General features: G+C 39.3%; 1 protein-coding gene across 1 annotated transcript; it reads left to right on the forward strand.

The window, feature by feature from the left end:
* Positions 1-778: 778 nt before the first annotated feature.
* ZRANB2 (zinc finger RANBP2-type containing 2) lies at positions 779-14003 on the forward strand. Its single transcript, XM_075710571.1, has 10 exons — positions 779-867; positions 1303-1355; positions 1499-1607; positions 2966-3048; positions 5548-5624; positions 6207-6344; positions 7191-7363; positions 9567-9653; positions 11447-11611; positions 12176-14003. Exons 1-10 carry the CDS (start codon positions 812-814, stop codon positions 12237-12239), a joined length of 1005 nt encoding a protein of 334 aa, XP_075566686.1. The 5' UTR covers positions 779-811; the 3' UTR covers positions 12240-14003.
* Positions 14004-16717: the final 2714 nt, after the last annotated feature.

Here is a 16717-nt window from a genome sequence, read left to right on the forward strand (position 1 = left end):
ATGTTTTGTCAGTCGTCATTTTTGAAAGTATTTTTTTAGATAATGGATTTACTTGAACACCCTAGTATTTGTACCGATGCTCTGTCGTATTCGTATTTAAAACCGCCCTGTATGTTCTTACAGGGATTTCGTCAGGGCCATCACACTGAGGCGGCTGACTGAACCTTGCGCGCTCTCGTCTGTGAAAAAGAGGCCTTCTTTCTTTTTCATTATATATGAACAACTGACGGTTTATCTGTTTATTTTACTGAAGGTGTACACGCAGGAATTAACCGGCAGGACTTCCTCGTGAGGAGCCGGGGCAGTTCTGTCCCTGCGACTTCGGGGTGGCAAGAGCCACAGCAACAGCTGTAGGAAAACAAACTGCCATGAAATCAATGAGCTCCTATACGAGCGATTTTCACACTTCCAGGGCTGACGAAGCCCGCCTCGCCCCGCCGGGCCGGTTCCCCGGCACGCCGCGGCGCTGCCTGTCCACACCCGCCCTTCCCCCTCAGGCGCACCGGCCCCCGCGCCCGCCGCGGCCACCGGCCCAGCGCACTGCGCATGCGCCGCCCCTGCCGCCCCGCCGTAGGCGGCCCTCCGGCCCGCTGGGGGGCGCGCTTCCTTCGCGCCCTCTTCCCGCGGCAGGGCTGAGGCGTCCGAGCCGCTGCCTGACCAAAATCCCGCCCGGCGGCTGACCCGCTCGCTGCGGCAGCAGGGCGCAGGCGCGGCGGACAGCCCGCCCGGGGCAGGGCCCCGGTCCTCTTCCGCGGCGGCGGCGCTCGGCTCGGCTCGGCGCTCGGCTCGGCTCGGCTCGGCGGGGCCCAAGATGTCGACCAAGAATTTCCGCGTGAGCGACGGGGACTGGATCTGCCCCGACAAGAAGTGAGCGTGGGGGGCGCCCGCCCACCCGTCCGCCCGCCCGCCTGCCTGCCTGCCGCGGGGTCTGGGCTGCGGCACGGCACGCCACGCCACGCCACGGAGAGTCCCGCGGGGCAGCACCAGGTCCGGGCGGCCCGGGCGAGCCGCGGCCGCTGTGTCTCCGGTGGCGGCCGCCCTCCCGCCGGGTCGGGCCAGGGCGGCTCCGGGCGGGGCCGGGCCGAGCTTCCCTGCAGGGTTTGAGAGCTCCTGGGCCCCGCCGTTCAGCGGGTCCGGCACCAGCCAGCCCCAGGGTCGGGCACGGCCTCAGAAACTTCGTGGATCAATCTGGAACAAATTCAGTTTGAAATAGAAAGTCGTTTTTCTTTAAGTCTCATGTGTGTGCGTTTTCCAGCGTTCAGTTAACTAGCGTCTTCGTTCTCTTTGTATTTTTATTTTCAGGTGTGGGAATGTTAACTTTGCTAGAAGAACTAGCTGTAACAGATGTGGAAGAGGTGAGTATCTTAAATGATATCTCTTCTTCTTGTCTATTTTTGCCTTTTTAAAAAGAATATTAAATCTTTCTAATTAATTACAAAGCAAGATGTTTGAGAACTGTTTGGTTTTTTGTTTTGTTTTGTTTTTTTTTCTTTTCCAGAAAAAACGACAGAAGCCAAAATGATGAAAGCTGGAGGGACTGAAATAGGAAAGACACTTGCTGAAAAGAGTCGTGGCCTCTTCAGTGCTAACGACTGGCAGTGTAAAACGTATGCCCTTTTAAAAAATGCAGAGTGTTCTCTTAGAGCCACGCAACACATCTACAACGTGATACCTGATTTTGTCAGTATAAATTTACTTGTGCTGATGAGAGAAGAGTGATCAAAACTCGCAGCTACTACACTAGTAGTGTTTTGCTGTGAGGACAGCATTCACTTTTGTTTGCTGGACAGCACTTACTTAATTAACATGACTGGAAAAAGAGTGAAAAATTGAGAGTAGAAAGGTAAAAGTTCATGTTTTTCTCTGATAAGCCACTGTCTGATAAGACACTTCGCAAGCTCAGAAGAAATGCGTAAATGGAAGTAACGCCTTCAACGCAGTATGCTGTTGTATTGTTAACATTCACTAAATATTTAATCGGTAAAGTTTAACACATAGTTAAATTCTTAGATGTTTCTCCAAGCCATCAATTGAGAATATTAAGATCTAGATTAGAAAAGGACTGCTTTAATAAAATGCTTTGATTTTTGAAAGGTGCTTTCAGATTTTCTAGGGCACTTTTAAGGATTTCAGTTTTTGCTGATTAAGCTGTCTGACCAGTGAAACCTGGATTTTTTTTTTTTATTTTTTTCTGTCAGAATTTAGCTGTGTTCAGCCTGAGGGGTTTCTGTTTGCGCTGTTCTGCAGCACGAGACGGGCAGGTTTCCTGGGCAGCACCATGGGTCCCGGTGGCTGAGGGAATCCACTTGATGGCACGCTTCAGGATTGTCATGTCTTTCCAAGTTGATAGCTAGGCTGTATCTTATGGTCAAAGGTCTTTTCTAACCTAAACGATTCTATGACTCTATGACCTTCTCCTCTCTTTGGGACTGAGCAGCATCCTGATGATAGCGTTACAGATGGATGAAGTATGAGTGGCCTTTTAGGGTGCTGTAAGATAGAAATGCAGTAACGGAAGCATATAGCTGTAGCTGTGCATCGGTGGATGATGATGACTGCTCATAAGCATTTTTCCCATGGTAGCTTCATTCTTAACTCCTCTGAACTGTGAATGCCACTAGGGGAAAGTAATGAGGAATCTTAACACTTTTTGTGTGGTGTTACTTCTGCTAACTTGTCTGCCTACCTGCCTGTTAATTTTACTTCTTTCCCCTTGATTTGTTCAGTATGGTCATCTTCCCATCATCCTCATGCTGGTGAAACATGCATAGACTCTCTTGCAGTTCTTTGTGTCTTTGTGACTGTTGGCCTTGGAGTTTATTGTGTTGTACTAGTGACCGCACATCACTGCTAAAACTTGGCAAATACATTTTTATTATTTTTTTAACTGTTGCCTCGACACTTAAGCTTTTTGATTTGAAAGAAAATGTTTCTTATTTCTGTTTTGTTCTTTCTGCCTCTGAAGATGTGGTAACGTGAACTGGGCCAGAAGATCAGAATGTAATATGTGTAATACTCCAAAGTACGCTAAATTGGAGGAAAGGACAGGTAAGATGTATATGGTTTTAAAATACTCAAACTACTGTAAGAAAACTTCTTTTTATAAATCACAATGTGATTTAATTAAAGGGATTGTTTTCACAGCAGAACTAGCCAAGTTGAATGATCTTCCATATGTAAATGAATCTTTAGGTTCTTAGACTTGATTACTTTCAGTAGTGTGACAAATATGTGATGGTTTCATTTGGAAAGTCAACAAATATTCAGCTTAAACTGCCTCTGTATTTGATTTTGATACTAAGATGTTTGGAAGGAGTAATACAATATTTTATTAAACTCCAAAAGGTCTAGTGTATATATAGTGTCCATCTACAGACGACTTGGCAGTCACAAGAACAGTATTCGAGGGCTGTATAGATTAGACTGTTATCTCTTAATGAGGTTTGGTCACACTGTCATGCATTTTAAGTTCCTCCTGCATCAACAATGAACCCAGTGGTAACTAGAACAGAGGACAGCCTTACAGTGCGGTCATAACTATTTATACTGTTACCGCTGCAAATGGGATCAGGCAGAGAATTTGATGAATAGAGTGTAATGCTAATGTGTATAAAAAAGTAAGCATGGAGAAGAGCACAGAGATTATTATTCAAAAAGAAAAAGAATAATTGTGTTTCATATAATACTTCATATAATTAAATATTTTTACTATCTAATTCATTTTCAAGTTCTGGTGTCCTTCAGAGTAAATTTGCAGTCATGTGCAGGACACCTAGCATGTTGCACACGCAGTAAATTACAAAGTTAGCTGAAATTAAAATGAATAGTTGAAGTTTTCCACTCGCATTGTAAAAAGGAATAGAAAAAATCTTTTAAGGCAAATCTTGGCACGTGTACAATTCAGTGCAACTACAGGATGCTCTTATTTCTGTTGCTCCCTGAGGATATATATACAACTTTATGTTGCAGAATAATTGCGATATCGGAGCAGACTGGCATGCCCAGAAGCCACCAAGCAGGCTGCATGCATGTAGGACCTGGCTGTGGCAAAGAGGCTGCAGCAATGCCAACAGCTGGGAAAGCAGTTAGCAAGTGTTGTGCTCACCTCGTGTTTCATTGCCCACTTTCCAAGCTGGCTGCTGGCTGCTTTCAGAGGTGGGATTTTGGTCTTGAAGAACAGTAGCCCGGTGCTATTTAACATCTTCATCAATGACATAGACAGTGGGATCAAGTGCACCCTCAGCAAGTTTGCAGATGACACCAAGCTGAGTGGTGCGGTTGACACACCAGGAGGACGAGATGTCATCCAAGGGACCTGGACAAGCTGGAGAGGTGGGCCTGTGTGAACCTCATGAGGTTCAACAAGGCCAAATGCAAGGTCCTGCACCTGGGATGGGGCAACCCCCGATATCAATACAGGCTGGGGGATGAAGAGATTGAGAGCAGCCCTGCGGAGAAGGACTTGGGGGTACTGGTAGATGAAAAGCTGGACATGAGCCAGCAATGTGCGCTTGCAGGCCAGAAAGCCAAACATATCCTGGGCTGCATCAAAAGCAGCGTGGCCAGCAGGTCAAGGGAGGTGATTCTGCCCCTCTACTCTGCTCTGGTAAGACCTCATGTGGAGTACTGCATCCAGCTCTGGGGCCCTCAGCACAAGAAGGACATGGACCTGTTGGAGCGGGTCCAGAAGAGGGCCACCAAAATGATCTGAGGGCTGGAGCACCTCTCCTATGAGGCCAGGCTGAGAGAGGTGGGGTTGTTCAGCCTGGGGAAGAGAAGGCTGCGAGGAGACCTTATTGCGACCTTCCAATACTGAAAGGGGGCCTACGGGAAGGATGGGGAGAATCTTTTTAACAAGGCCTGTTGTGACGGGACAAGGAATAATGGATTTAAACTAAAGAAGAATAGATTTAGACTAGACATAAGAAAGAAATTTTTTACAATGAGGGTGGTGAAGCACTGGAACAGGTTGCCCAGAGAGGTGGTAGAGGCCCCATCCCTGGCAACATTCAAGGTCAGGTTGGATGGGGCTCTGAGCAACCTGATCTGGTTAAAGCTGTCCCTGCTCACTGCAGGGGGGTTGGGCTAGATGGTCTCTAAAGGTCCCTTCCAACCCAAAGCATTCTATGATTCTATGATTATTCTAGCCCCTTGGAGACATTCCTGTGTTTATCCGCACCAAGGCAATTGTCGGGCACTGCAGCCCCACCAGAGCCCTTCTGGGAAGTTGGTTGCTCCACACAGCTGTAATCCTGAAATTTCTTTTTTTAAATTTTTTTTTTCCCATTCTTTTAAATGCTATTGCTTCTGTGGTGTTTGTATGTCTTAATCCATTTTCTCGATTAGGTTTCTGAGGAACTATATTTGATAAAACGTGTGGGAACAATTCATCTTCCTCTTGAGATCATATTACATTTGTATGGCATATATTTATAAATCCACTGAAGGCTTCCAGAACCTCTTTGAAAGTTTAGAATAAACTTTGTGTTTAATGTAGCTGAATTTGGTGCAACTCAAGAGATTGTCTTGTTTTACCCCTTTTTAAAGGGTATGGAGGAGGATTTAATGAACGAGAGAATGTTGAATATATAGAACGTGAAGAATCAGACGGGGAGTATGACGAGGTAAGATTAGGTACATGTATTACTTTGGAGAGACATGTATTGTGTGATTTGTGTTTAGGTTACATACATCTGCATTTGCTTTCCTTCCAGGGAAGAGTGCTAGTCAGAAATACATTGTGATGCATCTCTTTGCCAAATGCTCAAGTGTGAAAGTTCTGAACTGAAAGCGAATGCATCTGTTTTGTCTTTTTGGGGGTTAAAAACTAAGAATGAGTTCAAATTAAACTGGTACAAGCTTAGTTTGTTGAACTTCTTAGGGAGCTGGCTTCAGTCATTCATGTTGTTTTCAGCCAGATGTTCAACATTGTCTTATAAAGATATCCCATAGACACAAATATAAAATACTCTTTTGTTAAATTCAGATTTCCATTCACCTTGTCTGTGGGTACTAATTGTATCTAAGACAAGCATCTCTTTAGAAAATGTCTTGTTGCTAATTGATGTTTCATGATACTTCTTCTCTTTGAGCAATATCTTACTTGAAATTGATGTATATTTATTTTCTCATAGAAATTTTATCAAAAAATACAGTTGGAAATTGCTTTTGATTAAATCGTATTCTAATGGAATAAAATTTCTTAGTTTGGACGCAAAAAGAAAAAGTATAGAGGGAAGCCGGTTGGTCCTGCATCTATCCTGAAGGAAGTAGAAGATAAGGAATCTGAAGGGGAAGATGAGGAGGATGAGGATGAAGATCTCTCCAAATATAAATTGGATGAGGTAGCGTGTTTGGGTTTTTTTTAGCAATTATTTTTAATTATTACTACAGTGCTGTTACTAGGCAAGGTTTGGTCTGTATTTTTAGCTACCTTTAGAGCAATATAGAGGAGTAGCTATGAGAATAACGGTGCCTATAACTTCTGTAAAGTATGTTTTGTTCTAAATACCTGCATTCAAAGCTGTATAATGTTTTTTAAACCATTAAAAAATTAAAAGCTTATCTGAGGTCAGAATCAAAAATTTTGAGATCTTTATTTGAAACCTTTATGTATGGTTACCATATAAAGGGAATATTCTTGAATTTTATTCTTAATCTTATAAAACTACATCAGATTTCCTTTTTATAAAATGGAATAAAATATTCAGAGATTTTTTTCATCTTTCATGAAATACATGATCATCACATACTGGATTGTCCACACCTTTGGACAGCAGTCCTGCAGAGACGTGGGTATATGCTTATTTTTAACACAGCAGTCACCAAATTGTGCATATGAAACATGTCTCTGCATATGCTATGGTTATAGATTTTGAGTCTGAAAATTCTTCCAAGCACTCATTTAAAGTAACTGGTAAAAATCAATGTCTGTATTTTCATTAACTTCATTAAATAACAGAAAATGGGACTTCAGATGAGGCTTTTGCAGCTTTTTAATAGCTTGCTTTGAAACACAAATTTTCAGTCACTCTTTACTCTTAAAATTATTGGATCTCATTAAATGCACTAACAGCAGTATTTTCAAAGGTTGAAAAAAGCACAAAATGAACCATAGAATAACTAAAAAATACTAGCTGAAGAAAACAAAGTATTTTGTAAGTATTTTTTGTATATCTCTATTTTTTCAGGATGAGGATGAAGATGATGCTGACCTTTCAAAATATAATCTTGATGCCAGTGAGGAAGAGGACACTAATAAGAAAAAGAAATCCAATAGGCGCAGTCGTTCTAAGTCTCGATCTTCCCACTCACGATCTTCATCGCGCTCATCCTCTCATTCAAGCTCAAGGTCTAGGTCCAGGTAAACGGGTACAGGTCAAGGGTAACGCCAGGCAAAATGTCAGTATCTAACTTCTTTATTTACTTTTTTTCTTGATTGCCTTACAGTTTTAGTTTAATAATGTTAACAATTTTATGCACAGAATTTACAGAGGTAGATAATGTTCTGTTCTGACCTTCTGTGGATCCTCAGTAGGGAGCCTTCATATGTCTTGTTGCTTGTTTTAGTAAATTTAAGTTGATATTTCAATTGAATCCTTCAAACAAATTTTGAAAATAAAACTTATTTTCAGATTTAGTTTTAGGCTTGTTGGCCATATGTGATTCAATGGGTGAACTTTTTTTAGCAATGTTGTGTAGAGTTGTTGAACAGAAGCAGAAGAGTGGTATTATTAAAGTGGGAGGAGGTGACAGAAGAGGGCAGTGATGATGCAGTCCAGACAGATTCAATGAAAGGACAGAATGGAAAATATCCTGGATATAAAGACAAAAAACTTGAACTTAGTTTGATGGCAAGCAACAAGTCTTTAAATACAGTGGCAATGTTGTCAGAATAACACAAAAGGTTTATATTGATCATGGGGCCATGAAAAACGTACTGAGTAAATTTAAGATCTCACATTATTATTTAAATTCAGTAATATATGAACAATTGAATAAACGTTTTCTAATCATGTGATGTAAGTCATGTTGTAGCTTTTTAGCTGCCTTACAACTGATACAAGGATGATACTGATAGGTTTGAGACCTCAAATTGGTACTAGCTGATAGGGTTATACCTAAAGTTCATATACATAAAGTTCAAGTTTCTTCTAATCTTCCTAGCTTTGTAACTGCACCTTTCTGCTCTCTCTGCTGTGATTGCTGCCCAAATTCTTCAGACCCTCATACTAACCTGATGTCAGCCACTGTCTATGTTTTGTTTTTCTCCCCATTGCTTTCATGCTTTTCTTCATGCTGCCTCTTCTGTGAATAATTGCGTTCTTCACAGTACCTATTGTCAGCCTCCCCACTCCTTCAAATGCTGTCTCAAGATGTGTATTTGCTGCATGGCTCCAAGGAGGAGCACCGGCTGTTAGCAATTTTTGTAAATGAAGTGAGGTGTGAAGCAAGATCTTTGAGGAGGTGGCTGTATTGTCCTATGTGAGGATAGTATGCAGCCAGTGTGGCTGCATTTGAGTGTAATTCTTAGGTTTAGGGGTGGGAATGTCAAAGAAGACAGAACAACTTCATCTAGCCATAACTTTGTTCATTAATTCACAAATGTTAACAGTCAAGTAAGAAGTAGCTTGTCATAAGTGAAACTTGCTAGGGATCTTTCACCTTTCTGTTGAACTTTTTGCTTCTAGCTACAGATAATTAATTGGAAATACCAGTTGCCGTTTGTGGATACTTCTTTGTGTTTTTTAAAAAGGTTTAAATATATTTTTTAGTTAGCATGTGTTCATACTGCTTTTGTTTTGCACAGTAAAATGAAAAAGACATGGTAACAATATAAACTGGGAAACTGACAGCATGTATAATACATTTTTCCTGAAAATATTATTAGAATTTGATTGCAATGCCTTCTTTTTACAATGGTCGCTGCAAGTCCACTACCATTTTTACATATCTTTTGTGGTTTGTGCTTTAAAGAAAATCCATCACCATGAAAAATTAGAAAATAGTTTTGACTAGTTATAAGTAGTGTTAGATATGTCCGTATTTTAGCCAAGAATTAACTACTACTACATTTTTAATGCAGGGGAAAACCTTTACAAAAACTAGAAACTGCTCACGAAATGCTTGTGAGAACTGACTTGGGGAAAATTTGAGCTAGCTAGTCCTAATACTCTTAACCTACTCTGGTTTTCAAAGAAACTGATGGTTTTCAAGTTAAGGCACAAATTAAAAGTTGCAGCATTGATTTCATGAAATAGTTAATAGGTATGCAGTTGTTTCATTTGGCAAATAACTGCAATCCTATTTAATTTTTGTGCTTTGTTCTAGGAAATGTAATAAAAAGCTGACTTCATAATTTTTTTAATGTGCCATCTTACTGCGTTAAAGTTTCTGTTCTAAAATGTACTATGGTGATACTGGGGGAGTAGGAGGAAATTGTCACTTCTTTAGTGACTCTAGGCCAAATTGTATTGATGCATCGTTGTCTAACTACTGCTAACAGTAGCAGTTACTCTGCTAAATACAAGTCAGACACTGGAAAAAAATCTTCCATGTTGTTTCAGGTCCCATTCAAGAAGTTCTTCCAGTTCCAGATCAAGATCTCGTTCCAGTTCCAGAGAGCACTCTAGATCTCGTGGGTCGAAATCAAGGTGAATGAGGTAGCACTCTCTCCTTGCAGAGAGGAAAAAAGGGCAGAAGAACCAACCGCTTGTTGATTTCATCGTAAAATTATGCTGGTCACAAAACATTAACTCATTCTTATCTTGGAAGTCAGAATTCCTGGGGTCTCTGCACGAGGTTGTTACCACTACAGATGTATTTCTTGAGAATGCGAGGTTTTGGTTGAAGAGTTTAAGTCTGATCTAAGCTAGACGAGTGGACGCCACTTCATCTTCACTTTGAAGGAAGAAGAATTTGAATGCATGTTTACTTGCTTCAGTAATTTTTGCTGGTTTTACTGTTTCCACTTTGGCTACTTGATGTGGAAGAACATTAGAAAATAGGCTATACTTCTGGTTTTGTGTTTAGTGTTAACTTACTTAACGTATCTAACTTCCACTAGGTACTGCTGCCATTATCTTTATTAATGTGGGGACAATGTATAAAAATGTTAACAGTAAATCATGTGAGAAGGAAGATTTTGAGCTAGCCGATGTTTTCTGTATAGCAGTTACTGAACTGTGCGGGGAAGAGTAACATAAGCATATAAGTTCCTTGAGGTGTCCTTGCGCAGGCATCCTGTTGGCAGGGCCTTCCTTTTGCGATGGAATGAAGCACTGTCCCATCTCCATGCATGCAGAGAACCTTAGAACTGTAAATAAAGAAGTTTGAGTTGGGAAGACCCATCACAAATGGTGCCACCACCCTTTGGTGGCAGAAACATGCTATGGATTATCACGCGAGGGTCAGCGCGAGATGGAATCCGTTTTTTTAGGAAGAGAAAAAGGGTGCCTGTACCCCCACTAGATGATGAAGTGACTCGTCAGCGGAGCTGGGTTATTTGCTTGTGCCATGTGGCATCCAACAAGTGTCCTCAGTGTATTAGCTTGTGTGAAATAGGACTGCTTTGTTATTTACAGTAAGAACCCTGAAAATATTTTTCCAACAACATATACTGTGGTGTGGTTTTTTGTTGTTTGGTTTTTTTTTTAATATTTTATCCAGCTTACTGGAAAAAAAATCCTGTTAGGTGTTTTTATATAATTTTGGAATTACAGTTTAGGACTTTCTAGCTCTGTTACTTTTTCCACAAGTGTTTTTGGGTTTTTTTCTTTTTTTTTTTAATGACCAAAGTGATTTTTTGCGTACTTGTAAGTGAAGGTGTTAATTTTATTTTTTTAAATGCCAAAATGACTGTATTCCAAGACACTTTTTTTTTTAAATGTTTTGGTTGTGGAAGGTCTTACTCTCTACCCAAATTTATTTTGAGATTTGTAAATATACCTTCTGAGGGTTTTTACTCTTCTAGCAAGATGAACATTACTTTACAAATTTTCAATGTGTAATATCCATTAATATGAAGTGAAACATTGTTAAATCAGCATTACATCTGTGGTTTTCAAGCCATTTTGCTTTGTGAATTTAACTACTGAGGAAGCTCCTTATATAGGCTACTTCCTGTCCCAGTCTCCCATCGCTTCTTTGTCAAAATGCGTCATTCTGGTGAATGCTGGAAAGAGGGTTCCAAACCATTGGTGGCCTGTATATCAAGAAACACGTATTTAGCAAAACTTATTAAGCAAAATACCACAGCAGTAGAAGTCTTTATTGGCAGATAACTAAGGAGTAAGTATTAAAGCATCCACAAATTTATTTGAGAAAACACTGATAATAATAGTAAATAGAGTAGTAAGTGTTCATAAAAACTGTCTCTTTTTGTTCTTTCTTTGTTCTTTCTATATTATACCAGAATTAAATCTGATTTATTTCTTAATCAATAAAGATCCAGCTCCAGGTCCTACAGGGGGTCTTCCACCCCAAGAAAAAGATCTTACTCAAGCTCTCGTTCATCATCTTCCCCTGAGAGAAGCAAGAAGCGAAGTCGTTCTAGATCTTCTTCATCTGGTGATCGCAAAAAAAGACGATCGAGATCACGGTCACCCGAAAGGTTTGGGTTTATGTAGAATAAGAATGGGTGTATTTAAATGTGTGATTTTATTTTTTTTCTGAAGGACTGAGATTCACTGGGAAAGAATTGAATCTGATCAGTTATTCTAATATTAAGAATAGTTTTATCACTTCCCGTACTCTTACTTCTTATTAAAACCTCTGTAATTGCCTTCTCCCCCCCAATGAAACTTCCTCCTCCTAGGAGCATGTTCCATAGAAAGACCTGGGTCACCATTCTTTCAGTGTGTGAAAGTGTTAACATGTACATTATTGATTTACTTTCATAAGTAAATACTGCATTTAGAAATTGTATTCTACTTTCAGTATTAAACTTACATTTTTAGTATTAAATTCACATTCATGAGCTTAAAGCAGTTTAAAGTTATTTCTATATTCTTGTAAGATATCAGATATACTTGGCTTATACTTGGCTATCAGATATACTATGGCCTATCAAATATACTTGGCTTCCAGCTATTATAGGATACAGACTTCTCAAAGTGGATGCTAAAATTAATTTCAACTTATTTCTTTGCATGCTTTCTCCATTTATATCTTACAGACGCCGCAGATCATCATCTGGATCTTCCCATTCTGGTTCCCGTACAAGTTCTAAAAAGAAATAATGTATTAAAGCTCACATTTAAAAAAAAAAAAAAAATTTCCAGTCAGTGCATGAGACATTTTTAAGAAGTTGGTGTCTTATTTGGTCAGAAGTGCTAAATCTGCTAGTAGAGGTGCATGTCTGTCCTTGCTTTCTGGAAAACTGCAGCTTTGTTCATTCATGAAACAAAAAGTGAGGTAGCATTTTAAGCCATAAACTCCCCAGAGGAGGTATGAAGTTTTATTATTTGAGTAAGGGGTTTTTTTATTATTTTTAAAGACTCAGTTACTCGATTCCTGGCTCTCCTACATGTATGAGCAGGCACAGGTTGGATATGTTGTGATACAACTCTGCTCTTCACGTGACAATTACAAAGAAGTATCTGAGGAATACAGAAGAACCCATGAGCTTTCTGCGTCCAACTCCTGAGCTTGTTTGATGTAGCTTGTATGGGACCACGAAAGGTTAGTGTAGCTGTAGGGCTGGTGTTACGCATTGGATGACAGTAGTGAGTACTTAGGTTTAATTATTTTTTTTATTTTTCTGTGTTGAAGTATAGATGGATGCCCCTCTTTAGCTATGCTCAGTGCAAAAATAGCTATTAAATATCCAGCCCATCATATGATTCTGTACAGAGTGAATTAGACTTCATTCCTTCAAATCAAAGATGTTTGAGACGTTGGGCACTATCCTCTCCATTGCTCGAGTCTCATAGCTGCTGGTGCCTGTCACTAGAAATGATTTGCTGCAGTCAGCAAAGTGCCCTTTCTGCAGTGGGTACTGGCTATGGTATTTTCATGTGCATGGACCCTGGACTCTGCGATCCTTTCTTAGAAAAGGATCATTTAGGAACTGCTCTTGAGATGGAGGAATATGGAACTAGCTTCTTGGAATCAAGTGAAGCTTCTGCAGGTCGTCTGTAAAATTCATTTTGGGCTGACTAAAATTTTCAAGGTATCTGAATTTTATTTATATTTAAAAATGAGAAATAATAAACTGTGTAGAAAGTTCTGACATCTTAAATGTGTTCTTCATCAATCATTCTTTTTCCCTTAAACGTAATTTATGGCTTAAAATGCTTTATTCGAATCAATTTTACTAGCAATATCACATTAAAACTTGGTCTCTCTTGAGCTCCGTTTGGTTAAGAAAGGTTTAAGTATCTTCAGTGCCATCACAAGGTAAGTATGTTAAGGAAAATTGTTTTTAAGCAAGCAAACAGCAATATATCTGCATTTATTTCAGTAGTAAAACTTCCAAACCCATATTTGACAACTGCTTTTTTTAAATGAACTGCACAAAAACAAACGGAGCAAAATTTAAAAACTACATTCTGCTTTTTTTTTTTTAAGACACTTCTTTTGGACTGGTATATAAGCAAAATGTTTTTGGTGTAGAAATATTTTGATAGTCTTTTTGCAGAAAAAATTGCTCTGCAGTTTCTTCTTTAATGCTTTCTTTTATATCTAATTTCAATGCTAAGTGTGTGTAGATTGCACAAGAGCAGGTTAGTCTTGTAACTGCCTCTGACGAATTCAAAGTCCAACTACTAAATTGTAAAAATCAGATCAAATAGATGCTATGTTGTTAGCCTTTGTTTTTTTCTTGTTCTTTGTATTAAAATTGTTGCTGTACTTAACAGATGAAAGTTTTTAAATTTAGCAAATGATAGGCTACAAACAAAGGAAAATTATGGTTTCATTTGGCTTAGATAAAATGTAAGGCAAAATGATTCTGTAGACAAGTGTAAATAAAACCTGTGAGTCAACTGTGCAGTGAGTGCTTTCTCTTGGAAACATAAGTAAATCTTTATAACCTGTACTAACAGATTATTTTTTTGTTGTTCTCTGTTACTGCAGTGCAAGAAAGGCAGTACGTGCACTTACCTGGCCATATGTATCATAAATTTTCAGATTGTTTCAGTTCTTTAAGTACTGAAAATATTTGTGGATTTAAACAGCAGCACATTTAAAATGAGCTTTTACAAAACTTCAAGGTATTCTGTATGTGTTCTATATCTTCTCAAAGTTTTTAGACGAAGCAGTATGTTTAAATTATTTTGATCTCTACATTTTATAATACAAAGGCACAGCAACTATGATAGTCTTTGCATGGCGGTTATAAAAGACACAAAATACTTTTTAGTTACTGGACTGGCAAATAAATTAGAACCAAGCTATTAGAACTAAACATGGTCCACCTGTGATAAGACGCAAAGCTAGAATAAGCCCAGGCAGTAGAAAGGTGTGGGTGTACTGTAGGTAGGGTGTTTGTGTGGGTTTGGGGGGCGGGTAGAATTATCTCCAGTGACCTCGCGGTAATTTTTTCCATTTCACTAGAAAATAATTTCCTTTGCCCTTGGTTTAGCCATTGGGGTCAGATAAAGTGCTGCCGATAGTAATAAACAGGTATTTGTGTGCAGCTTTATCAAAGATCAGTGAAATTTGTAATGGCTAAGGAGGAAGTGTTGATTAGGTTAAGTTTGGGGCTAATGTGCTTTTCCAAGAAAAATACATTAATGAATAGTAATGGTGGTTTTGTGTAAGCATTCTCCTGGAGTAACTGAAAACTGGAAAGTGAGTCTACCTAAAAGCAGACTAGACTTTAATGTATAAATTTGGCAACAGAGTAAAATCAACTGCTGAAAAATGTTTCTTCTTTCTTTAGATAGATAGTCAATTAGTAATAAAAAGCATTAAAATGTACATGTTGGTACATCTTAAAACAAGGTTGCTTCATTTCCACACCAGGTAACTAACTCCTGTACGCTGTTGTCTGATGCAAGCGACTGTGATGAACCAGCAGAGATTAAATAGTCACTGTGTTAGGTCTTACTTCTCACTAACCCCCCAAACTTAAATTTAGTTATAATGAACTACTGCAAGTTAGTTGTTATGCCTAGTAATCTGCAACATCTTCATCCTTTTCAGTGCATTAGGTATTTGCTCATTTGGCATGCCCAACTCTTGGGGTTTTTTGGGGGGTGGGTGGGTAGCATGTTGCATGCTTGGGCTTGCATGGGCTTGTATTGATGATTAGCAGGCCAGTGTTTTAAATTACAGCATTTTAAATGCAATGGCACTACCATCACTCCACCTTTAGGGAATAATGAGCGTAAATAACATTTCAAGACTAATGAAAAATACTAACATTGTTGAAGACGCTTACTTGAAACCTTTCTAATTTCAGTGTAGCACTGCTAGACAGATGTTGAAAAACAAATACCAAGTAGGGCAGGATAACTTTAAATAGTAATAATGCCTGTCATCCAGGTATCAGAAAAGGCTTCTTAAAATTTAAGTTTTGAAAATCAAGACCTGACCAATGGAATTTGGCATTCTGGGGATGGTACAGAATGTGAATGGAGGGATTAGGAGCAGAAGTTTCATTCTCCATAACCACCTCATTTTAATGGGTAACCATGACAAGTTAACGTCATCTTCCATTAGGAAAGACTTAATGCTGTAGTCCTTTTCAAGTCAGATAGCAAATGAGTTACTAAGATCCTAGAGCGAATATTCTTACACAGTATGAAAAGATACTTTAAATGGGAAAAAAAGTTTGAGTGAAGCCGATTGGAAGTTTTGAGGGGCTGGCTAGTCCCAGTAACGCACCCTTAACTCTTCCCAGTCAATGGCAACGCCTCAGGATCAGCCTGTCTTTACAATTCATTCCTATTTGAGGAGTGTCTCTGCCTGGGATGCTACCTGTGGTTGAGTCTATGCTGTAGCTTTCACATGCTTTGGGGGAAGAAACTACACCTAATGTTCTTAATCAGTTCCATAGTTTGTTCTTGGAGCATTAATCAAAATTATCACTGGTCATAGAACTTTCTGTCTGGAATTCCTTTAACATGAAGGAATTTTTTTTTGTTCTTTAATCAGAAATAACAGCTAATAGGGTATTTGGTTTGGGTTGGTTTTGGGGTTTTTTTAAGGATGAAAGTATAGATATTTGTGCAAACTTTTTCAAAATTTGGACAAGGGAGCAACAAGAGGGAGTAAGGCTCCTGTAACAGTTCAGTTACAGCAACGGCTTTGAGCAAAGTCCTGCACAATTTACTAACTTTACCTGTCCTCCCATTATCAAAATGAGTAGCATTTTTATTGGAAAAAGAGGTTGCTTACACATGCATTTTAAAAAAACGAAAAGTCTGTAGAGTGCTTCATACTTAGTTTGGAAAATGGAACTAATAAATTGATGCTTTCTCATAGGCTGGGTATGGACCCCATCCAGAAAAAACACACAACTAAGCCAACAGGGAACATTCCCACTGCAAAAACTGGGGCACAAATATCGAGCACAGTACTAAATGATGGCACAAAAACGTTCCAAATGGCAGAGGGGGGACACAGTAGAACTCACAGTAGCTCCAAATGAACAAATCAATGTCAGAATTAAAAAGGGAAGAGGGGGGAGGATTTAAAGCTGCAAGATTTAAAGTCTGGATTCCTTCATTTAAGGATGGATTGCTGTACATGTTCTAGAAAGCAGAGAATT

The sequence above is a fragment of the Pelecanus crispus genome, chromosome 5, assembly GCF_030463565.1.
Source record: "Pelecanus crispus isolate bPelCri1 chromosome 5, bPelCri1.pri, whole genome shotgun sequence".
NCBI lineage: Eukaryota > Metazoa > Chordata > Aves > Pelecaniformes > Pelecanidae > Pelecanus > Pelecanus crispus.